At 37.6% G+C, this 25171-nt stretch overlaps 1 protein-coding gene across 1 annotated transcript in view; it reads right to left on the bottom strand.

The window, feature by feature from the left end:
- Window positions 1-25171, bottom strand: part of Sec3 (exocyst complex component Sec3) — an 86540-nt gene that overhangs the window by 17841 nt on the left and 43528 nt on the right. Inside the window, exons 9-11 of the mRNA XM_081752764.1 lie at window positions 17401-17647; window positions 11129-11400; window positions 3334-3527 (exon numbers count right to left, since the gene is read on the bottom strand). Of these exons, the coding sequence (XP_081608890.1) occupies window positions 3334-3527; window positions 11129-11400; window positions 17401-17647 (713 nt within the window). The remainder of the gene's footprint in view (window positions 1-3333; window positions 3528-11128; window positions 11401-17400; window positions 17648-25171) is intronic.

Below are 25171 nucleotides of genomic sequence, written 5' to 3'. Positions count from 1 at the left end.
AACAATATTCAACTAGTGTCTTCTAGCTTTTGAAGCAATTGTTCATGAGCAAAATCCTACAACCGACTGAAATACAGAAAATATGGATTCGTAGACAAAACGCAATAACTGCAATGAGTTTATTTATTTATTGAATATATACTCAAGAGCATCGACTGGTAATTATACAAACGACATTTGATACCGATCATCCAATAGAATTATAAGGATTACATTAACTGTTCACGTGAAAGCTTGTGATAAGCAGCCTTCTCTAGTGCTGCCAAAATGTCTTGAGCCGTGGCAAAAATGCGAACTAAAGTTCACACCCACGCGTTGAGCCAATAAGGGCTCAGCTGTTGTTAAGCGAGGAGTCTTAGCGTAAGGGGAGTTCCTTCAGCTGATAGCAGCGCTTGGAATGGAAGACTAAGTGTCAAGTCAATGTAGTATAACTTTAGCAGTCTATGTGTATGATATTTACGTCAAAACACAGAACATAGTCAAATAAGGCGATACATAACTGGCTAATTTTAACAGACAAGAATAAAATATGTTAATAAATACAAAAAGAAATTAAAATTATGTAGGCGCATAAAAGGATGATTCAAATTAACAAAGAATTGATTACACTAGTTAACAAGGTTTTTGTAACATAAGAGAAAACACCTGATCTGGAAGGAACTGTGTGCGCTGAATTCGAATATCCATTCAGTTTTTCCACGGCAGAGGGATTTTTGGGAAATTCCCTCAAAAATGTCTCTTTTTCGGGTATTTTATAATCCTAGTACTTATCTCCTTACGAACAATAAAACAAGAATTAAATCAAAGAAACCTTGATTGATATTCAATAAACCCTAAAAGTTTCTGAATAATTGTGTTATTATTACTAGAGAAATAAAGATATGTATATGTTTATGTCTTCGTGGAATCTTTCCTCCTGTTCGTCGCTGGCAGCACTTAGATTAGAAGGAAAGAAGCTAAGGTGAGAGAGTAAAAAGTGGACTTTAAAGACATCCTACAACCCAATTCTTTGTATTTCTGTAGCATGTCCTGTACGATTTCACTGTGATTCTCCACTTTGTTATTGGCCAGAAGGTTGAGCACAACACACGTAAATGCTGTCCAGGTCGCTAGCTCGGCACTGTTTAACTTGCTGTCGAAGTTCATCAAGTAGGAGTTTCCTAATCTGGGGACCAACAGACACTCCCGCTGAAATCATAGCATCACTGAGGTTAGAAAACTTCTGTCGCAAATGCTTGAAACCTTCATCAGTTTTGTCCATGGCTTTGACAAAGTCCTAACTTTATATGAAGCGATGGCAGTAGTATCTTATTAGGATCTACCAAAGGAGCATATTTATGTTGTATTCTCCAAGAACGTAATTGACTTTGATAGGAATATTTGATAATAATAATTTAAGGAAGACAACGGAAAGAAGTCGGAAGATTGTATGTATATGTATTGGGATACACATAGACCGTACATATTAACAAATATACATTGAATTTAATTTTCATTCATTCTGAAAGTTTACGTAAACTTCTAATTCTACAGAGAGTGATACAAGTGAGCGTATTCTTGAATATTGCAGAGTCATGTTCATGTCTGTGCTTGTGATAATGACGCAAATCGTTTTTCTCCAAATCAAGAGATCTGAAGTATGGTGAAATGAACAATACACACAGTATACATATAAATGTCTTTATTTCTCTAGAAATAATAATGTGATTGTTCTGAAACTTGGACGGTTTATTGAGTATCAATCAAGGTTTTCTTTGCTTTAATTATTGTATTATTATTCGTAAGTGGACAAGAGCTAGGGTTATGAAATATGCGAAAAAGGGACATTTTTTAAGGGAACTTGTCAAAAATCCCTCTGTCGCGGAAAAATTGTACGTAATGGAGAAAAACGGACTGCATATTTGAATTCAGCGCAAAAAGCTCCTTTACGACCAGCTGTTTTCTCTCATGTTACAGAAATATATATATATATATATATATATAATTTGTTGACTAGTGCTACTTACCAATATATATCCTCCCGTGGGAAAAGTAAACATTCTGCAAACGTATTGGAACAACAAGTTAGTTTCGTCTTCAGTGGCAAGGTAACATGGATGAAAATGAATGAGAGAAATATGGTATGGGAACAGGAATACATACCACCAAAATACATATAACGTGAGAGATGGGTACTAAAAGCAACAACCAGAGCACAATGGACGAAATAAAGAAAGAGTTGAGTTGGAAGAATCACGGTGTCTACGCTATGTCACTGTTGCCAGATTCAAAATACACATCAAAGGTAAGTAGCCACATTTTATTAATGTTGCCAGAATCCAGATTTAAAATCGGTTTATATCTATGAATGAAGAATGATTCTTTAATCTCCTGTTGCTTTTCTGCTTTTCCTGAACCTATCACATTAACTTGTTTTATATTGTGTGTGTGTGTGTTTTATTCTCTCTCTCAAGTGAAGTGACAATCCCGACATACTTTCTTCTTGTAGTCTTTTTGGTTTCGTTATTTTTAGTAGCCATCTCTTACGTTATATTTATTTAGTGGTACGTATTCCTTTTCCAATACTATATTTCTCTCATCCATTTTCATCCTTATTACCTTACCACTGAAAACGGAACTAGCTTGTTGTTCCAATACATCTGCAGAATATTTAGTTTTACCACGGGAGGATATATTAGTAAATAACCAATTTTTTGTTGATTAAAAAAAAATATAGAACATAACATGAGCAATGTCCCTGATGATTCTTCTACGGAAAATCACTGAGTTAAATATTGAAATATAGTAAAAATTAATATATAAAATTATATGTAAAATTCAGGATTAAATCACAAACAGGGATGTTACCCTGATGTAGTTAGGTGGTCTTCGCTTTACAAGTGCCTGGTCGTTTCCGGCAAAAGTTAAGCATTGATCAGCTTGGATGCTTCCACTAGGTCCATTGTGTCTTTGTCCCCGGGTCGTACCTGTATATCCACGTTTCATCCACTGTGAATTAGTTCTCTGGAAATTGGAATCTACCGTGCAAGTTTCACATGAAGCAGCTTGCGTTCCTGTGTCAAAATCCTAGGCACACTCTTTGGAGTTACCCGTTACATACCGAAATCATCTTTAAAATTCCATTTACAGCATTTTTATGAGACCACACAACACAACCGCTACTTTAGAACAGCTGACGCAAGTGAAGGTAAAGCCATTAGTAACCTAAACTCATCACACGATCCCCTCCCTTCACGATTAGCAGTGTGTGTGTCCAATCTGCGCCCCATAGCTTTCCGAAAAAGAAAGAAGGTTGGATATTTTTGACAGACCTTGTATATTAATTAAACTTACAAACTATCCATCTTCTCATAGTAAGCAATGAAACTGGTAAGTTCTGGCTCTAAACAAGCAAACAATTCTCCCATCATCCTCCTCACTTCTTCATTGATCTGTTTCTCGATCTTCTTCTGTGGAACGTTTAAAGTTAATACAACGCCTTCATCCTTACTCTGAGTGCCAAATGCATCAAGGGTTGTCTGCGTATTCTGAAACAGATATAAATATATAACTAAAGCATACATATTCACGCAATGAAACTTAATGGATAACCTTCGGGAGACGATTTCTTACATCAATATCACACATCAACAACAATTATCAGTTACCATTGAACGTGGAGAAATCTTCAAGAAGGTAACAGTGACTGTTGCACGGTATTATAGATCTTAAAAATTAGAAACGCATATCTCGAAATACTCAAGGAAATTTATTTAACACTGACTGAGACCAGTTTTCAGTGTTAAATATTTACGTAATTAAGGTTATCTTCCATACAAAGTCTATTTCATTAAGCTTTTACTCAGAAGTAAAGAAAAAAATACAAATTTACTCGCTACGATTTTTAATTTAAAAATGTCCACATTCCACATCAGGCTTAGATGGGAGAATAGGATGGGTGAGGGCAGCACGGACGATGATGTGAACAGTGAGTTAGTTCTTGAAAGCTCGTACATATATTAGTGATGGTAATCAAATTGTGGTAACAGTTTACTATCAGTACCTTTTGTCTGGTAAGTATATCATTGTACGTAATTTCTAATTTCACTTCCAAAAATATTTTAGATGCCTTTCTTTGCATTGCTTCAGAAATTAATATCACTTTCTCTTTTTGCAGGTTTAAGTGGGATGTCAACTCAATAATCTGACCTTATGAGTCATCATAATGGCTAATAAGTCAACTTCTTTTAATGATCAATGGCTTGATGAAAAGTTGTACCCGGAATTTTCATGTTGGATTGGACGTGTACATGGAAATAGTGGATGTGCGTTTTGCAAAGTATGTTCAAAATCATTCAAGCTTAGTAACATGGGACGAAGAGCAGTGTCCTCTCATGCTAAAGGACCTCAACATCTTAAGAACTTGAAAGCTAAACTCATGCAACCTGCTGTCAGTGTGTTTGTGCCTTCCAGTTCAACAGGTCAGTCATCAGGTACAAGTGACTGTAGCCAGGAATCTGATCAAACTGTGTGTAAGCATAAAGATGATCAGCCAGAATCAAGTGAAGGAAGTGGTGAAATCAATAGCAAAAATAAAGAGCGTGGTTTACATTCATACATACAGACCGAAGAAGTTATGAAGGCAGAAATAATATGGACTTTGGAGTTGGTTGCAAAGAAAATATCCTTGAATGCTTGCCAGAACATTAGCCAAACTTTCCAGTTGATGTTTCCTGACAGCTCTATTGCTTCCAAATTTACCCTTGGGAAGACAAAGGCCTCTTATCTAGTAAATCATGGCTTGGCTCCATATTTTAAAGATTGTGTTATGGATAGAGTTAAACAGGCTTCAGATTATGTCATATATTTCGACGAATCTCTGAATAAAGTAGTTCAGAGAGGCCAGATGGACCTAGTCGTAAGATTCTGGGATGTAAATCAACAAAAAGTTTCTACATCATATCTAAATAGTGTATTTTTGGGACGGGCAAGAGCCGATGATCTTTTGGAGAGATTCAGAGAGGGAATAGGTCTTTCATTAGACAATTTACTGCAGGTTTCCATGGATGGACCAAACGTAAATCTCCTCTTCAGGGAAAAACTAAAGAGTGAAATGTGCCAACGAAATCCCGATGGAAAAAGTTTGATAGACACTGGTGTTTGTGGACTACATGTTTTGCATGGTAGCATGAAAAATGGGCTAAAGGCATCACAGTGGCATTTAGACGAGACTCTTAGGGATATGTATTACCTTTTTAATAACAGCCCAGCTCGCCGGGCGGAATATACTACCATTACAGGATCCACCGATTTCCCAAAAAAGTTCTGTTCTATCAGATGGCTTGAGAATGTGGATTGCTTGGAAAGGGCTGTGAAAATTTATCACAATGTGAAGAAATTCATACAAGATTCTACACTACCTAGTTGTCGGCAACAATCTTCTTTAAAGGAACAGATGAAAGACCCTCTGTTGAAGAGTAAGTTGGCTGGTTATAGAGTTGTTTCAGCAGAATGTGAAACTTTTCTTCGAAGATTTCAGTCTCCAAAGCCACTAATGCCTTTCTTGCACACAGCACTTTTGGACTTAATGCATAGTTTATTGGCTCGATGTGTGAAACCAGAAATATTGCAGCAAGCTGACTCTGCTCAAAAACTGATGTCTTTGGAACTTTCAAATGAGAACCTTCTTCCTTCAGCAATGATTGACATTGGTTTTGCTACGAGGAAAGTATTAAGAGAAACCGTATGTACAGACAAGGAAAAAGCAGAATTCAAACTTGAGTTTCGCAAATTAATCATAGGTTTAGTTCAGAAGTTGCGTGAAAGAAGCCCGCTGAAGTACAGGTTTGTGCGTGGTGTCACTTGTTTTGCCCCAAGTATTATTTTGGAGCAGCCATCTCTAGCAAGAAAGAGAGCGCAGATTGTTCTTGAAGACCTTCACAGTGCAAACAGGATTTCGTCAGATGTGGCTGAACAGGCAAAGAAACAGTTCAGTGTATTGTGTGTTGAAGCACAAGGTTCCTTGAAATCATACTTTTGCGAGTTTACTGCAAGACACGACGATTCTGTAGGATTAGATGAGTTTTACTACAAGATGCTAAAGGATGATGTCAAGTTTGCTAGCCTTTTGAATGTAGTGAAAATTTGCTTGATAATGTCACATGGCAATTCACCGGTTGAAAGTGGTTTCTCCATCAACAAATCACTACTTGTAGAAAATCTTGTAGAACACTCTCTGGTGTCTCAAAGACTTGTGCATGATGCTATCAGCAGTGCTGGGGGTGTAGGTAATATATCCATCACCAGGAGCTTACTACAGTCTGTAAAATGTTCCAGACGAAGGTACCAAGATTATCTGGACAAACAGAAAAGTGTACAGCGCGAAGAAGAAAAGAGAAGGATTAATCAAGAGCTAAAAGATTTAAATGACAAAAGACAAAAGTTGCAGAATAACTTGAAATCAGAAGAAAGTGCTCTTCAAGCAAGAATCGATGAGCTGGAAAAGAAGAAAGGCAGTTTGTAATATGGAACACTTATTAAAAATATAAACTCTTTTATTCCCCACTTTTATGGATAGTTGTGCAATCATAAGTGAGAAATTTTCATGTGAACACATTCTCCATATTGTACAGAAGACGCTTTATTATTATTATTATCATTATTATTTTTTATTTTAAACCATGATATTTTTCAGTTTTATGTCAACATGTGCTAATATAATACATTTTGTAAACTTGTAAATGTACGTTAAAAAATCTTTCTGTATCTTTGTAATCTTGTGTGCATAATGTGTAATAAAATGTAATAATACGACAGTAAATAAGGTGAGAGTTGGCTGGCTATGGGGATGGTGGAGGCCAGAAAAAGTCAGGGAAAAATTGGAAATGCAGTCAGGGAAAATCAGGGAAAGTCACGGAAATTGAGATGGAATTTCTGTGGACACCATGTAAAGTCCTACTAGCAACTTACTAATATTATGCATGTTCTTTAAATTAATAACATTATGTATGCACAGTTTGTATATTGTAATTTCAGAAAATGTTCTACGAGGGGTATTCAGCAATTATTGTCCCTGGTACAGAAGGCAATATCCGAAATAGACGAAAATTGTACATCCAGCATAATGTATCCTTTGCATGTTAGAGACAAAGTTTCAGGCACGTCGGATGTATAAGGTTAATGTTCTGCTTTGTTTTTCAGGTACGGTGAGCGACGATCGAAAAAATGCACAAATATGAACAAAGAACAATCTGGCAAGCTTATGGACACGATTTTTTGGGATAGTAAGGGCGTAATGTTCATTGATTATCTCCAGAGCCAAAAGACAATTACAGATGACTATACAAGGTGTAATTGACTATTTATTCCAAACGTTAGGGGGAGAATCAAGGAGAAACGAAGAGGGATGCTACAAGGAAAAGTGCTGCTGCTGGAAGAAGTCACTTACCGCCGCCACTATTCCTGATGTTGGTTTTGAAATACTTCAGCACCCTCCCTACTCTTTAGATCTTGTCCCAAGTGACTTTTACTTGTTCCTCAAGCTTGAGCAGTACCTGCGAGGTACTCAGTTTGTCAACGATGAGCATGTTATGCAGGCTGTCGAAGAATGGCTTCTAGCATAGCCATCAAATTTCATTGAAACTGGTATTCGTGCTCTAGAACATAAGTGGGAGAAGTGCATTACAGCGAGGGGGAACTATGTGGAAAAATAGATCTTCTATGTCAGGGCCAATAATTGTTGAACACACCTCGTATATATTGAGAAAATAGCACGAAATGTGAGAACTGTTAAGATACATTATGACTGAATAAGCAAAGATTATACTAGATTGTTAGCTAATATGTGTAAGAAATTTACACTGTTCACATTCAACCTTTCCTGAATCTGAGTGTACTGGAGCACCGAAAACGTGCGTTTCTACCAGTCGAAGGTTACCACAACCGGCAGTAGTAATCCCAGAAAATGACCTGCAAGTGTTGTAAGACATGCTATACTGACCTGTGCAATATGTCGAGTCAGACTGACTTCGGGGCAATTTTATTGTGTAAATTCAAAGTATGATACAATGCAGCAAAAACGTATCGCAGTGTGATGAGAGCACGGGATATACATTCAACTACAGAACGGGAAGTGTAAGTTGCTGCTTTGAAAAAAATTCGTACTGGAGGACACAATATCGAAGATACGAACGCCAGAAACGCTGGTTTAAAAGCAAGTGCGGAATCCAATTACTGCTACAGACTTTCTCCGACAGTTCAACGTTTCCATCTCGGCTATTTCTGAACATCTACAACTAATAGGCCAAGAAAAAAAAAAAAAAAAAAAAAAACTGCAGAAACTGACTGACCTTTACGAACATCTCAAACATCGGTGCGTAAACATCTGCAGTAACCTGTTGGTTTGCCACCAAAACGAGAATCTACTCGATCGTATTCTGGGATGTATAACAACAAATGATGTGGTGTGGACTGATACAATTAATTTCATTATGGCTCTTGCTTCTCAGTTGTAGAGCATTACTGTTGTTACATACTATGCAGAAATCAACAAAATGATCGGGCAGTTGTGTAAAAAGCACCCTTTGCAAGACAACGCTAAACTATAAAATTATGAAATAATAGCCTGAAGTACTTATTACTGTATACTCTATGTTTCCTTGGCACCAATAGACTTCCATGTGTTTATGCACCTACGTTACTTGCTGAAAGATAGGGTGTTCAAAAACAGGTATGATGTCGACAATGCCTTCTGTAATTTCATTACATGTTTTTTTTCTGAATGAGATTGAGAGGCCCATAAATCACTGGGGAATATACAGGATGTTTCAAAACAACACCGACAACGTTTGGGAGTTGATTCCTGACACCAAGACAAAACAAAAAGTTTAGACCAACCTAGGTGCACAAATGCTTCCTTTTGGAGTTATAGGTTGCCGAAAACATGAAAAAATGAACTTTGAAGGTCCATAGCTTCAAAACTATGGGACCTACCGTAGTCAGATAAAGACTTCACTTAGGAACTAATATGTGGCCTATTCAAAAATCCATCCATGTTTCAGAATCTTGTGGACTTTCGTAACAATTTTTATAGAGGTAGTTGGTGAGTACTTTAAATATGCGCGTAGCCAAACTCCCTCTATAAAAATTGTTGCGTGACTACCTTAGGATTCTGAAACATGGATTTTTGGGTAGGGCACATATTAGTTTCTAAGTGAAGTTTTGACCCGATACGGTAGGTCCCATAGTTTTGGAGCTATGGACCTTTAAAGTTCACTTTTTCATATTTTCGGCAGCCTATAACTCCGAAAGGAAGCATTTGTGCACCCAGGTTGGTCTATACTGTTTGTCTTATCTTGGTGTCAGGAATCACCTCCCAAATGTTGTCGGTGTTGTTTTGAAACACCCTGGATATCGCTGTTGACAGGTATGGTTTCTCCACTTCAAAATTTAGTAGTAGGTATGATGCAAATTTTTCTTTCAGTTTATCGTCCCACAATTATGCCCTTTAGGTTAAGGGAGACGAAGATTAAAAGAAGTGAATGACGATGGAAGAATTGGTGGAATGAAAAAGTGGGAGAAAACGGGAGTACCCCGAGCAAAACCACGGACATGGTGTTGTCCACCACAAGGTATGGTGCAAAAATGGGACCTTTATTTCCCAACAACTTGCTAGTTTTTGCTATATATTCAATCATGTTAACACGGAAACTAATTTACTGAAAATATAATATGGATGCATATTATTATTGATAACTATGGCTGAGAATTTTATTGAATATGGATTTACAAGCATGGATCTCTGGAATGTGGATTGAATTTCTCATCATTAATGTAGACATTTGAACTCTTTACACAAAGATGATTCTGTAGCTATACTACATGCTGAAAGAATTTTCAATTTTTGTAACAGGCAAACAAAACCAGCTGTAAGCGGAAGTGATCAAGGGATTCGACCATCTTTATTCATTTTGGGAAACAGTCATCTAATTACCGAGAGCCAGGCAGCCTTCTGCATTTTCAAGTTGGAGGTCATCGCCTGGGTGGTTAATAACATCCGCCATTCGCCCGGACGTCGCTAGCTTACAGCTATATTTTAACATCAACGAAATTAGTTTATTTCCTACTTTTTGCTTTACTGTCTACAAGAGAATCCTTGTACTTGTAAAGTTTTTGTAATAAACTATGGTAGCAGTTTCCCGAACCATTCACCCCTGTCCTCACCCTCCGCTTCGCTTTGTTAAATCTCACATGTACCGCTTTAAGTTTGTTTATGATGAGATGAGGCGTTTTCTCAATGAATTTGTATCTTATTGGCCCTTGCAGTCATATGTCGTTACCTACATATTGCCCGCTACGTTCGTTTACTTGCTTTTCATCGCAACAATGAGAAAGTATTGGTTACTGTAAGTAAGTACTTTGACTCCCATGAGTTCTTCTTCCTAGATTCTGGAATGTGTTATCCAGCAACGCTAGTAGCTTGATTTCTGAGTTTGACTGCTTTGTGTTGGATCAGCTGCATGAGGAAATAAGGACTTTGTCTGTGCCAATTTGGAGCGATTGACCATATCCATGTGACGTAGATCCATATGTCTGTTTTTACGCTCATGAGATCAGACGGACAGTCGAATCAAAAGCAAATGAGATACCACGATCTTGGACATTCTGTTTAGGGTCACTTCGTGATTCTCGATACAGTGACTCTTCCATCATTCGCCATAGTCAATTGGCGAGGTAATCTTTTTCAATGAGAACATTCTGAGACGAGATTTCAGGACTTCTAGGACGATGCACATCATCAGCTACCTGAGAGGGAAGAACATGGAACATCTACTTTCGTGAGATTGTTATGAAAATAAGCTGCTTTCTCAAGCTCTGCTTAATGTTAATAGCTATCGTTATTCAATTATTTGAGCCATGCATTTTATTTAAATTATAACTCTTAATATTATCCCACACCTTTAGTGTATCTCCTAACACTAGTACGTCCTTTAGTCGCACACGTTTCATAGCTACTAATGAGTAGCGATATTATGGAATATACATAATTAGTGTTTTTTTTTTTTTCTAACCTATATAAGACCATATGAACGAATTTGCAAGCTTTGTACCGTATAATAAAACAAAAATGATTAGGACAAGTATTTGGTACCTTCTTGGTAGGGCTCAATACATCCAACTGGAAAAATTGAACACAAAAATTCTGTTCTGCTAGACAGACTGGTTCAAGTTCAGCCAGTGCTCTCTCCAAGACCTCATCAAAGCGATGTCTCTCCGAAATATCCACTTCGGATCCCCACTGCTCTCTATCCACTCCCAGAAGCCCTGAGGGAGATGAGGCTTTCACGCCAAGTCCAGGACCGAAGTTCTGCGCCTGTTGTTTCAGCTTCCCCGCCAAGTCTTGGCTGGAGCCACTGCCTTTACCTATACAGCGAAAGAAAAAGAAAGAAAGCATGAGATAAAGATTCCGTGGTAACATTTACGATTCCGAAGAAACTCTTTAAATCTTCGTAGAGTTATTTTTTACTGAAAATACGAACACCAACACGTTCAGAATATACAACTCAGCAAGATCAAGTTCAGAACAAACATTTTAATGCATAATACAGAAAGAGTAAAAAACTGAATGACAGGAACGGGACTTGAACTGAGGATCTTCGGCATAACGTGCCGATGCGTTAACTAGTACGCTACGAGTCAGGCCTCTTTGTAGAGCAACCGCACACTCTCTCATTCCTGAAGTCAGTGCTCTCCACTCAAACCACATGACTTGAGCCACAGCCTAGTTGTGTTTGGATAATACAGTGTTCATATATTGAGAACACCTTTTGACGGTTGTAATTCCATTTATTAATGAAAAGAGGAAACAACTTTTTTTTTTTTTTTTAACAGATTCTCTGTAAATAATACACGAAGAGTGAAAAAAGTGAATGACTCGAACTCTGGATCTTCGGCATACTGTGCAGATGCTTGACCACTACGATCCCACAACAACCTGGGAGCACCGACTGCAAAAGGGAGAGAGTGTATGGCTGTTCCGTGCAGAAGATCAGGGTTCGATTTCCGAGAACAATTATCAGTGATTTGGATTCCACGTTAAACTTCTTCGGTCCTGAAAATATATATCTTATAATCCAATGACAAACTAGAAACACCTCCCATGAATACGTAAGGAGTCGAACTTTATCAATTCAAAAGATTACCTTTTTTTACCTAAATCACACCTTTTACTACGAGGTATGATCAAAAATTACGGTGAATAATTTTATTAAAAACAAAGTAAGACGCTTACATGAAATTTGAATTAATCTCTTTTAAAGTACTGTCCTTGGCTAGCAACGCACTTATCCCAACGTTGAATTCATACTACGAGGGTCATCCATAGGCCCTGTTGAATCGAAAAGGTTGAGAGCAAATTATTACTGTATTTTGTTTAATATTACTAGTGGATGATTTCTGGCTTGGTCACATGTTCTGAAAACCGCGAGTTTTTTGGCAATATTGCCGCCAAGGTCAAAGGTCGCCGAAAAATTACCTAATATTAGAAATCTTGAAATATATTTAAAACTTTTTTTTTTTTAAATATTCTTCTACAAAAGTTATTCACAATTAAATTTTCAGCAAATTCACTATCTTTACCTTTTTGTCCAGTGGCGTAGCGTGATCAAAAATTTAGGGGGGCACTATTTCCTAAATTATCTTACAAATATCTGGACCATACAAATCTCCATATGATAAAAAGGTAAGTAGATATTTCAGGGGAGAAAGTTGGGGCATGTACCTCCTTGTTCCACCCCTCACGACGGGACACACTTGCCTAAAACCTACTTTTATAGCAAAAATGCACGTAAAGTTAAAAACTGATATATAATGTAAATGTATACGCTAAATTTTTTATTTACTTTTACGGTATTTAGTAAAAGAAGTCGTACTTTATTTAGTAGAGCCAGTATTAATTAGTTCTTTTTGTATATACCTACATTTTTTATATCTTCGTAACCTGAATTTTTAATATAAATCATATTTACTTACAAGAAAATAATTTTATTCTGCAAAGATACTTAAATTACAGTCTCGCTTATTACCATGTTAAGTTTGAAGTTACATATACTGATATTTGTTTATTATTATTATTATTATTATTTTAATTATATGAATTGTTTTCTCTCCCACTACTTTAAATGCTGATTACGTTGAACGTACAAACAAAGACCTTATTTACATTTTTCTTTACAAGGTACTACACTAAGTTGGAATATAATTGCAATCGATAAACAAATAAAGTGATATTGAGATGTTATTTGGTTTAGAATATACAGAACATTTTTTACATGAATAGGTGCACATAGATGTGATTTATATAAAAATAGACGTGACTCGATAACATCAAAATTACGTGAACGAATTTTTACATTCGCTGCTTTCACAACTGCAGAATTGACAAGACATGACATTAATGCGACACTTACAAGATGCGCTTCTTGCGCATTTTTTGCAAGTGCAGGGGAATGAGGAGTCGATAGGATGAGTTCCAAGTGTCATTTCCATTCGCCATCATTGTCTGTGCAGCCATACTGAGATGGGTCGAGTTTTGGGGCTTCATCAAGTATGTGGTACCACTTGTAGCACTGACAGTAAGCTCTTCTGATGTGAAGATGAGGTTGGCGGTAGTTTGGAGAAATCCAAACGCTTCATGCGATGATACTGGTGAATTTTATATTTCTCCATCAATGAGAATTTACTCGACTTCATCTGCAATAAAAAAGTTTGTGCAGACATTATCATAGTTTCTGACAATTCTTCTTTGCCGAATTCAGTGAGATACTGTGCCATGTTCTTTACTGTGGTAACAGCAGAGTGCTTAGTGCCAACTTTGCTTGTAGTGTCACATCCAGTTAGAGCGTGGGCTGCCGGTAAGACATCAATCATGGGACTCCGCAAACATTCAGCAAGAATATGGATGGAGACATACCGTGAAGTGATCCCAGCTCCATATAATACCCATAATTCTGCTAATCCGTAACTTCTGAAGTCTTTCTGGTAATAATACAAGGCACAAATGAAGGCATCAATATCAAAGGATGCAAGAATTAGACACTTAATGCTCGAATGGAGACTGCATGCTTAATATGAAAAAACATCCTCTCATCAGCTTCTAGCTTGCATTGCGAATCAGGAACATCGCTTATTTCCTCATTTAATATGCGAATGCTTCTTTTCTCACAAACTTCTAACTCACTAACATACACATCCATCCCTTGCAATTCATGACTCTGTTTCATCAAATAGTCAGCAAAAAACATTTGCAGTTTGTACTTATTTTGAAAAGCTGTCCAGAATGCTTGCATATCTTTTGTTATTGGGGTTTTTGCACCATTGACGGTTATAATTTCAATTGGTTGACTCTCACATCTTCTGAGGCGTTCCTGCGATTTTACACTATTCCCTTTATACATATTGAATATTATCCTTGATTCTATTTGATCCTTGTACTATCGATACAATGCTACAAAAGATGTGATGTGCAAAATCTCCAAACGTCATCAACGGCTTTCCAGCAGCAACAACACGGGCATGAAGCATACAGTCAAATGCAGCTGAAGTTGCTAAAGAAGACGCACAGAGAGTTGAAGTGGGCATTTCAGGCAATTGTTTATCCAGTTCCTGTATCATTTCAGATTTGTTTGATTTGGACAGAAACCGTCTTTTGTTAGGAAGAACAAAGTTGAATTTATTTCGTAGCACACTAAGCGATCGAGTGGGCGTTCTCTCTCTCCAGCTATGTCAATAATCCTCAAACTTTCAGATGCTTCCCTTATGTTGTCAAATTTCTTGTTTTCTTATTGAGTCTTCGTTTTTTTTTTTTTTTTTTTTATTCGCGCCAGGGGACTGAACAACTTTCTTCTTTTTAATAAATCTATCGTCGCGAAATTTAAGGTATTTTTATCGCCAATGCTCATGCACGTTAGCTTGAAGTTCTCGTCCGTTTCCGTATAATGTTTTCCAGTTACTAGATTGTGCAAACTAGAATCATTTAAATCAAACGGGTTCTCTCTTTCACAGATAAAATTCACTTTTTTTTTTCTTTTTACAGAATCGGCATCTGATTTCGTGACACTTAATGAGAATTCGTGATGAAGCGTGTACTAGTCATTTTCCTGGAACCCGCACATCCTACGATGGAAGTGTTTTATTGTGGTCTTTTCATGTTGAATTAGGCCGCGTTGGGCACCAGCTTCCTTCCGTCTTGCGATCCCAATGATTCCTTCTTGACCTTTTGCGGGTTTGTTGTACAGTTGTCCAGTGACTGGTCCATTGCAACTCTATTACACTTTCGATCTGTTTGTTGGACAACAAACTGACCTCTCATGAACTCCTCGTGGATGCTTTTGTATGTTTCTTCAAGCTTCAAGCAATCTTCCGAATGAACTGAGCCCCATCTAGAATAATTAATTTTTCCAAACGCAAAGAACAGTGGACGGGCCCGCCGGTGAGCAGACACATGAAGCTCGCATTTGCCCTCTCTGTCAGCTCAAATCATATCTCTTAAGACTGGAAACACAACATTGATGAATGTATTCCAATAACGGAATAATTTTGACTTATTGCATCTGTCTTCCACAAAGGAATTGAAATCATCGATCATGGCTTGCATAACGTTGGAAATTTCAATATGCGAGCATATTGCTGCATCTCGGTTTTCAACTTCACATGCATCTTGAAGACATTTCACTGACTGAATGACATCCATATATTTCCCGGAATCTGACTTCAGAGAGAATTGTTGCCATTGTAAAATCTGAATTGCTTCTGCGAATAGAAATAGACCTCGAACTTCACAAGAGTAGTGGCTACCACTAAGGACGCTCTCAATCATTTTTGTCCAAATATTTCTGCCTCTGTTAGCACTTCTTTTTGCTTCACTTTCACTCAGGTAGTCATCAATGCATTTGATGATAACTTTACAAGTGTGGAATGAACCCAGGTAAAAGAAAATGTTTTTAAACTTCATCGGGAACCACAGCTGAAGTTCTTTTGCCAGTCTATAAACACTTTCGTCAAACCATAAAGACGTAAACCATTCTTTTTTATTCTGGGAGAGTGCATCCAAAAATTAAATTTTGGCGACAAAAGTACGTTTTAGGCAAGAGTGTCCCGCCGGGGGGAACAGGGAGGTACATGCCTCAACTTTCTTCCCTGAAATATCTACTTACCTCTTTATTATATGGAGATTTGTACGGTCCAGATATTTGTAAGATAGTTTAGGAAATAGTGCCCCCCTAAATTTTTGATCACGTTACGCCACTGGACAAAAAGGTAAAGATAGTGAATTTGCTGAAAATTTAATTGTGAACAACTTTTGTAGATGGCTACTTTTTTTTAAAAAAAAAGTTTTAAATATGTTTCAAGATTTAAGGTAATTTTTCGGCGACCTTTGACCTTGGCGGCCATATTGCCCCCCCCTCCCCCCAAAAAAAACTACCAAGCCAGAAACCATCCACTAGTACCATTAGACACACTCCAGTAATAATTCGTTCTAGACCTTTTCGATTCAACAGGGCCTATGGGTGGCCCCTAGAGTATCAAGACTGGAAGCATTTCTGGATGGCTTTTTTTCGGAAAAGCGTTCAGGTGTGTGTCTTCTCAACGTCAGGAATGGTGCCAAAACTTTCTCCTTTAAGCACAGTCTTAATGTTTAGGAAGAACCAGAAGTCGGACGGTGCTATATCTGGAGAGCACAGCAAATGTAGACAGACACGATTTTTTCGGCCAAAAACTCGCATCTTTTCGTGATGAAGAAAGAAGCCATTTGGCCATTTAATCGATTGTTAAAATTCACAGACCTACACGAGATGTTTAGTTCTTCGGAAAGATTTCGAATAGTCATTCGCTTGTTTAAACAAATCATTTGTGCCACTTTTTGCACGTTTTCATCTGGTTTTGACGTCGAAGGACGTCTCGATCGTTGCTAGTTTTCAACTTCTCACCGCATTTGAATTGCTCATAACACTTGTAAACAGTCTTCAATGCCACTGCTTCATCATCATACACTGATTTGGACATTTCGTGACCTTCTTTGGCAGCTTTTTGCAGCTTAGAACAAAACTTAATGTTGGTGCGCGACAGACACTCTTAACACGTCCTCACTCCTCTGCCTCTGGAAGTCAACTAACATGTCACAACTCGTTCAAACTCAACAGCGACTGTACCAAAGGTTTAGGCTACCGGGATAACTAGCTGAAATGGATACAGCATCGATAGATGGTACTGTGCAACTACATTCACCGTACTTTTTGATTACACTTTGCATATATTAATTGCTACATTGTTAATTTTAATTTTAACGTAAATGCCCACTATTATAAAAAAAAAAAATATTGCTGTATCAGCTAGTACGACTAACTTAACAGTAACAAAACCTACCTTTCTTTTCTCTAAAGCCTGATATCCGTTGTTTGGCTTCGTCAAAGAATTGTTTAATATCTCTCTCGTAGAGTTTACTAAGAGAGTTTCTGTAGACTTTCATTAAACCCACATAAGCCTTCCGATCCATTGCTTTCAACCAATGCATTAACTCGGTGTAGACTTCCAGCTCTCGATGAACAGAGTTATGTTTTGGTAGCGTCAAGTCATTCGCATGGAAACTTAGCGTTTCACCTGTGTCATTGCCCTGAAAAGTTAATTGAATAAATAAATGATAATCACGTCATTTTGTATAATCTTATTAAATAATAATGATAAATACGATAATGGGTATCCCAAAATTCACGCAAGACTTGAATTTTGCGTCGTTTATGGGTAAAAAAAAAAAAAAAAAAAGCGTGTCAATTGACAGTACAGGGTTATTAACAATGGAGCAGAGCTTCGTGGCTAAGCAATTAGCGTACGCGCCTTTGACGTGGGAGACAAGGATTCGATTCTCGGCGGGAGCTCATGCTCTTCGAATCCCACGTCAAATTGTAGGTTCACGTCTCATATAGCCTTACTGCTGAACAGGACGCTAAACCCAAAATCAAAAAATGGACCACCAAAGCCGTGGAGGCAATTTACCCGCTATGTTATTCCATACATAACCCTATACTGTATACTTTATGAATCAATAAAAAAATTGCAATTTTTAATTATAAACCTGTGTTTTCTATCAAAATTACTTCTTGCTTGAATTTTGGGACACCCGGTAAAAAAAATAAATAAAATAAATAAATAAATAAAATAATATAAAATAAAAGAAAACTAACTTCCTCCCCACCACGCCTTCGATTGATGTTTGTTAAATGTAGATACCATTGTTTTCTTACTATTATTAAATCCTGCAAACGGATTTAAACCTGTCTACAGACTTCACAATGTAAGCATGTATCTTCACAATGGCAAATATACGAGGGTTATGTTGATAAACGCAGTAAGCGGCAGTTAAGTACGAAAATGGGTCAGACTGTTCATGGAAAGTTCGGGAAACAACTACAACGAATCGGGCTCTAGTTAGTCATCTACTCTGACTAAGATATTTGGTGCAGGCTGTCGAAACCAATATTCACGAAAACAGGAGATTCACGATTTCCAAGTTGTCATCGGACTTTTCTTGGCGGCAGGCGCTTAGACACTGATGAAAAAGTAAGAAAGATGGTGAAGAAGTCACTATCATCACATGTTACAGTGTTTCATGAGCAGAATATCCAAAAAATCGTTGTTTGTTACGACAAATGTTTAAACCAGCAAAGAAATTACATAGAAAAGTAGAGGACTGTATGCAAATTCAGAAAACATTGGTTTGAACAATGTTTACTTATGCGTTCCTATTACCAAACAAACTACATACCGCTACATATTTATACGCACTTTACTAGTGGAAATGCCTGTTCTTCGCTCAGGGTGAAACATATTTTATGGGCATTATTTGAAAGCTACACGAACATTTTCTGGTTTAAAGAAAACTTCATAAACCTTTCATGAAAATTTCGCACATGCTTCTTGACGAAAGTGCGATTTCAGTAGAGTTAAATAAATTTTCATAACGTTAAAATCATCAAGTCAAATTGTTTTATTCTGCCTCAAAAACCTGAATTTATCGTAATTTATACAAATCGATGGGTAGAACCTTTAATGGATTTCTATCCGAAATCCATTTTCCCAGAAGCGACCTTCAATGACTTTGATCGAAGTTCAGAGGACGTTAAATCGTTTTCTTGTGCCCGGGATTTAACAGTCCCCTTGTTTTATGACCTTCAGTAATATAGGCATATTGTACATACACAGTAGTCATAGCTCGTCCAGTGTCGAAGAGAAATGGAAGTATCGCGTGGATAAATGGAAGCAGGTTGTTCGTGTGTTTGTTTTGTATGACTTTAAAGTAAATATGTCAGCTGCCTCATCAAGTCGCCGAATATACGAGGCATTTGAGGAGAATGCCGTGAACGAACGCAAGGTCTCTCACACCGAAGTTGCGTAAGTTATCTTGCAGCCACCATGTCATAAACTCGTTTGTGCATCATTTTTGGCTGTATGCAGTTCAAGCAGTTTAACTCTTTTTTTTTTTTAATTAAAAGGACTAGCATATACTAGCAGACGACGTTTCTATGTGTGAGTGTGTGTGTGTGTGTTCTCATTCAGAGAACGCATGTGGGTGGAGTGACCTTGATCAGCACTTCTTCAGCCAATCACAGCTCTGTCCGCTCTTACGTCACTTAACGCGTGAAACCCACGCGAACAGCGAGAGCTGAAGAGATTTAGCGGGAGACAACTTACTTGGCGCCGAACATCCGAAGACAAGACAAACTATTTTTACACTGCTGCGAAATTCTTTATGTAAACATGTTATTGGCATAATTGTATCAACGTATATTTCGTAAGAAAAGGAACATCTATAATTAGTATTATCCTATTTACCTTTCCATGATGTAAGACGATGTAAGTATATTATAACCATTAAAATTTTTGAATCTATTTTTGAGTGTTCACTGCGATTGTGCATGTCATTGTCTTACGCCTCGTGGCATTTCGTTTGAGTGCATGGCGCGGAAATTATTTTCACTTATCGTTTGCGGAATTTATTATCTTTTGAAATATATGATGCTGAATCTTTTGCCTTTATAAAAAGTTGTACGTAGAATTTTTGCTTATGTGTAGTTGGCGTTGAAAGGAGTTTTCTTCGGATAACTTGTTTCATCGTCAACGCTCGAGCAAACGTCCTATTTACGACTATATAATATAATGTTTCCTCTATTTGGACCACCATCCTATGGAGTAAACGTTATAAAATGGTGCCGGGATATATATGTCGAAGCAGGAACCTTTCTTTTTGTATAAATGTTAAGTTTTTGTGTTTATGAACATAGGCCTAGGTATTCTTGATGTTCCAAAACTTGCTGCGTAATTTTGCCGCCATCTCAGATCACCAAATACATGAAATTTGTGTCGTTGTATCCTTATTCATTGCATTCATCCTTGCATATTGAAGCCTAAATCCTGTCTAAATTAGAGTATTAACTTTTTTTTAATTATTTGCACTCTTAGATTTTTGCAGAAATTAGTCAATTATTTGTGTTAGTGAGTTTGTTATATTTGCAACATCATGGCTGAGGGTGATCTTAGAACAGTTCTCTTATCTATGCAAAGGGAACTGAGTGCATCAATTAACGAAATTAAAGAAAACCAAAACGAATTGAGTGATAATCAAAAACGTGTGAGTGAAAGTGTTGAGGCGATAAATGTAAACCAACAGAAAATGAAAGATGATTTGTCAGGTGAAATTAATAATGTGAATGTTACCATGCAGAGTGAAATTAAAAATTTGAATGCGTGTATTAGTGCAGTGCGGCAGGAATTGATAGAACGAATTGAAGCTGTCGAATTAAAGTATTTTAACACGAGTGAGGATATACGTAGAAGTGTACGTGAATTAGCAGATGCAGTGCACGATGTACGGGGCACAGTTGAAGAAAATACGCGCCAAGTAAACGACCAACAACGTCAATTAAATGAATGTTACAATAGAGTGGATGAATACCAGAAAAGATTGCGTTTGGTCGAAAGTCTCGACAAGTACCGCGAAAGTAGAATTCAGAAGTGCGAGACTAAACAAAGTGAATACGGTATAGCAGTGCAAGAGTGTATTCAAGTGTGCCACGAACAGAGTAAATTTAACCAGCAGTGTTTTGAAACATGTCTTCGCGCCAGTGAGTTAAGTGAACAAACCAAGCAAGATGTGGAACGACTATCAGAGCGTGTGCAACGTATAGAATTAGCAAATGAGCGCCATGATACTGGAAGTAATATATCACAAAGAAACACAGGTTCCGTGCACAGTGTGAAGCGCGAGAGGAAATCGAGCAGTGAGTCTCAAACGGCGTCTGATACAGAAGTGGAAAGCGACGTAATAAGGAGAACCGTGTCAAGAATCAAAACTGAAAGAAAGAGTCCGCATATTAAGCGTGCAAGAAACAGTGAAGTGAATGCAAGGCGTTATTCATTGCGATTAGCAGACATTAAGCAACTCTCTACATTTTCAGGTGATATGATGAAGGAAAGTGCAAGTGCATTTTTAGAAAATTTTGGTAGAGAAATGTCGTTCGCCGGAGTGCCTCAAAGCGAGTATTTGACGATCATGCCATTGATTCTTAAAGACAGTGCACTTAAGTGGTACGATTTACAAGGTAAGAATTGTCAAACTTTTCAAGAATTTGTGGTAGAGTTTCAGAATGCATTTGAGAGTCCTTTAGTGAAAGCCACACGTCTGCGTAACTTGCGTTCTATTCCGTTTGACCCAAAACGTTATAGTAGTGTTGTTGATTTTGTAACAGAGCGCTTTAGTCAAATTCAAGCTTTGGAAGAATATGAAAATCCAACCATTACGTTGTCACACATCATCACTCTCCTGCCCAAGCGGTACCAATTAGCCATGATGGGCTCTATGCCTGATAACATAAATCAGTTCCTTGCGAGTGTGCAGTTCATTGAAGGATTGTCAGGAATTACTAATATGTACGACAATCAGCGTAATAAGCAGAAACAGCAAGGTAGTGCCGGCGTTAGCGTGAATAATGTAAAAGTAGAACACGGTAGTGAAGTAAGCAGTGATAATAGTGCGCGTCCAAATTTTAAACAGGGATGGAAAAGGAAATTTCATAGACGTGGACGGCGAGGTAATTTTAACAGAAATAATAATAATTCGAACGGTGGTAATCAGTCGCAAGGCAATGGCCGACAAAACACAAGTGCAAATGAAAATCGAAACGAAACGCAAGGTGCAAGGGCAAACGAAAATCAAAGTAGTGCGTCGACTTCCCAAGGTAGTCCGAATCAAAATAATAATTGGTTTCCAACATTTAATAGAGGTGTTAGTGTAAATAACGGTAACAATCAGCAACGTCAATATCCATACCAACAAAGTGGTTTTTACCCGCAGAGTTCTGTGTCTTTAAACTAGTAGCGCCCTCCCTCTTGGTCGCTGCAAAGGGGAGGGATTTCAGTAGTGTAAACAGGATTACTTTTCCACATATGTGCAACGAGGAAGATTTACAAGCAGAAGATGATATAAGCAATGATAATGAAGAAGAAGTGATCAAATGTGAATTAGGTCATAATACAATGAGAGTAAAAATTTTGTTAAACGATCAACCCAAAATCTGTCTGTTAGATAGTGGATCAGAACTATGCCTATTACGGTACAATATTTTTCGAGAAGTAACAAAGTGTGTAGCAAACGTGCATTTGCAAAAAGGAGAGCATATCGTTTTGTGCGATTTTCTAGGAAGAAAGAAAAAGAACGTGAAAGGAAAGGTTATTTTACCGGTACGAATTGAAAATGTGGAAGTGCCAGTTGAATTTCTTGTGTTACCAGAACTGCATGAAGATGTAATACTCGGTGCAAACCTTCTTGAGAAATTAAACAGTGTCATTGATTTCAAGCGAAGTAACTTGCGTGTTGAATTTCAAGGAATTAGTGGTGAAGTGCCTTTAATACAGAGAAATAGCGAAAATGTCATTGTAGCTAATGTAAGTGAAATTAAGTGCAAGGTAGCCCCTATTGTTGTGTTGTCCGAGATAAGGGACCTTAATGATTTTTATGCGAGAACGGTGAATGTGTTCCGCAGTGGGTGCGCCGAGCCTTTAGAGAAAATTGAAGCTAGTGACTTAGTGGAGGACTTCCCACCGGATCTATATTTCACAGTAGATGAAATAAGGGATGCGGTTACACGCGCTACGCTGTTTAGTGAAAACGAGAAAGAAGAATTATTTCAGTTGTTAATGAAACATAGGAAAGTGTTCGCCCGTTTTCCTGGCCTGTGTAACAAATTTCAGTACCGATTAGAAGTGGATACAAATGAACCCATTGTTGCTCGTCCTTATGATATTCCGCACAAATATAAGGAAGGAGTGCGTGAAGAAGTCCGAAAATTGTTAAAGTGGGGTGTAATTAGACCTAGTTCATCATGTCATCTATTACCGTTGCACGTAGTATTGAAAAAGAGTGGAGCGTTGAGAATAGTAACAGATTGTAGAGCATTGAATGTGCACATTAAGAATCCAGCTCTGCGTGTAGAAAAGTTGTCCGACATCTTTGCTAAATTTAGTGGAAAACGTGTGCTAGGTACTCTTGATTTTACTAGTTCGTATCAACAATGTGGAATTACAGAAGACTCTATGCCATACTTAGCCTTCTTGTTTGAAGGAACATTATATGAATACACACGCATGGTGTTCGGTGTGAAAAATGGATCATCTGTATTGCAATTGTGCCTGAATAAAGTGTTCCCTTTACCGCTACAAGAGAAATTAATCAGGTATATGGACGATGTAGCTCTTGGTTGTACAACCGTATCAGAATTCTTACAGCAGTTAGATGAAGTGCTTAGTTTGTTAAGTGATGCGAACATGACACTAAGTTTATCGAAGTGCATTTTTGGTGTAAGTGAAATTAACTATTTAGGTTATTACGTATCTTCGGAAGGCATACGAAAGGATCCGAAATCAGCCGAAGCAATCGAGAAGTTACCAGTGCCGAAAAATTTAAAAATGTTACGCTCATTTCTTGGTGCTGTTCAGTGGCATTCGCGAACAATCAAAGGTCATGCTGTTATCGCTAAACCCCTTTACGAACTTTTAGGGAAGGAAAAGAAATGGAAGTGGGAAGAACACCAAAAGGCATTTGAATCATTAAAGGCTGAATTAGTGAAAGATGTGAAGTTACACCATCCACAGTTCGATAAGCCGTTTTATCTCGAAAGTGATGCAAGCAAACTCGGGTTGGCTTGTGTGTGTTATCAAATTATAGACGGTGAGAAGTGCGTATTAGAATATGCAAGCCGTACTCTTAACAAACACGAACAGAACTATGCCATAATTGAGCTTGAGTGTCTTGCGTTCGTGTGGTGTATCCGTAAGTGGCATGTTTGGCTTAAAGGAGCGAAAATATACATACGAACAGATCATAAAGGTTTAGTACAGTTAAGACGCATGCGTAATTGGAATGCAAGACTCATGAGATGGTCTCTTGAACTTCAATCTTACGATTACGAAATAGAATTCATCAAAGGCAAGACTAACATATTAAGTGACTGTTTATCTCGTATGTTACCTACTCAGGAAGATTTAATGGTGAATATGAACCCTATACAGGCTGTTCAATCAGAAGTGTTCGATTTAGATCCGTCTACAATTGCGAAATTATAATGGGAATGTGACGAGTACCGTCCAATTATTAGCTACCTACAAGGTAATATAAGTGAAAGCGAAAGCAATGCAAATAAAAGTTCTTTTCGCAGTAGTGCTCGAAATTGGAAACAAAATTATACTTTGGAAAATGGTATTCTGATGGTGAGAGATTTTCACTTCCCGACAGATTAAAATTGTGTGTGCCTCCATGCTTAGTGAAAAATATTTTAATTGGTTACCATGACCATTACGGTCACTTTGGATTTATGAAAGTGTTTAATATCATTTCCCGTATGTTTTATTGGAAAACCATGCGTAGTGACATTAAATCGTATATTCTTGATTGTGAGGTCTGCATGAGAACGAAGGTAGATCATCACCCAGTGAAGTGTTTAATGCAATCAGTGCCAGCGAAAAACATACGTTATTTGGTTTCAGCAGATTTAGTTGGTCCTCTACCTCGAGGTAAACATGGCGAAACTTACCTGTTAACAGTGTGTGATGTATATTCGCGCTATTTAGTAGCATATCCACTTCGACG

This window comes from Thermobia domestica, chromosome 3 (genome assembly GCF_964235325.1).
Source record: "Thermobia domestica chromosome 3, izTheDome1.hap1.1, whole genome shotgun sequence".
Lineage (NCBI taxonomy): Eukaryota > Metazoa > Arthropoda > Insecta > Zygentoma > Lepismatidae > Thermobia > Thermobia domestica.
The sequence above is the reverse complement of the archived record's forward strand: the minus strand, read 5'-3'. Positions and strand labels throughout refer to the sequence as shown.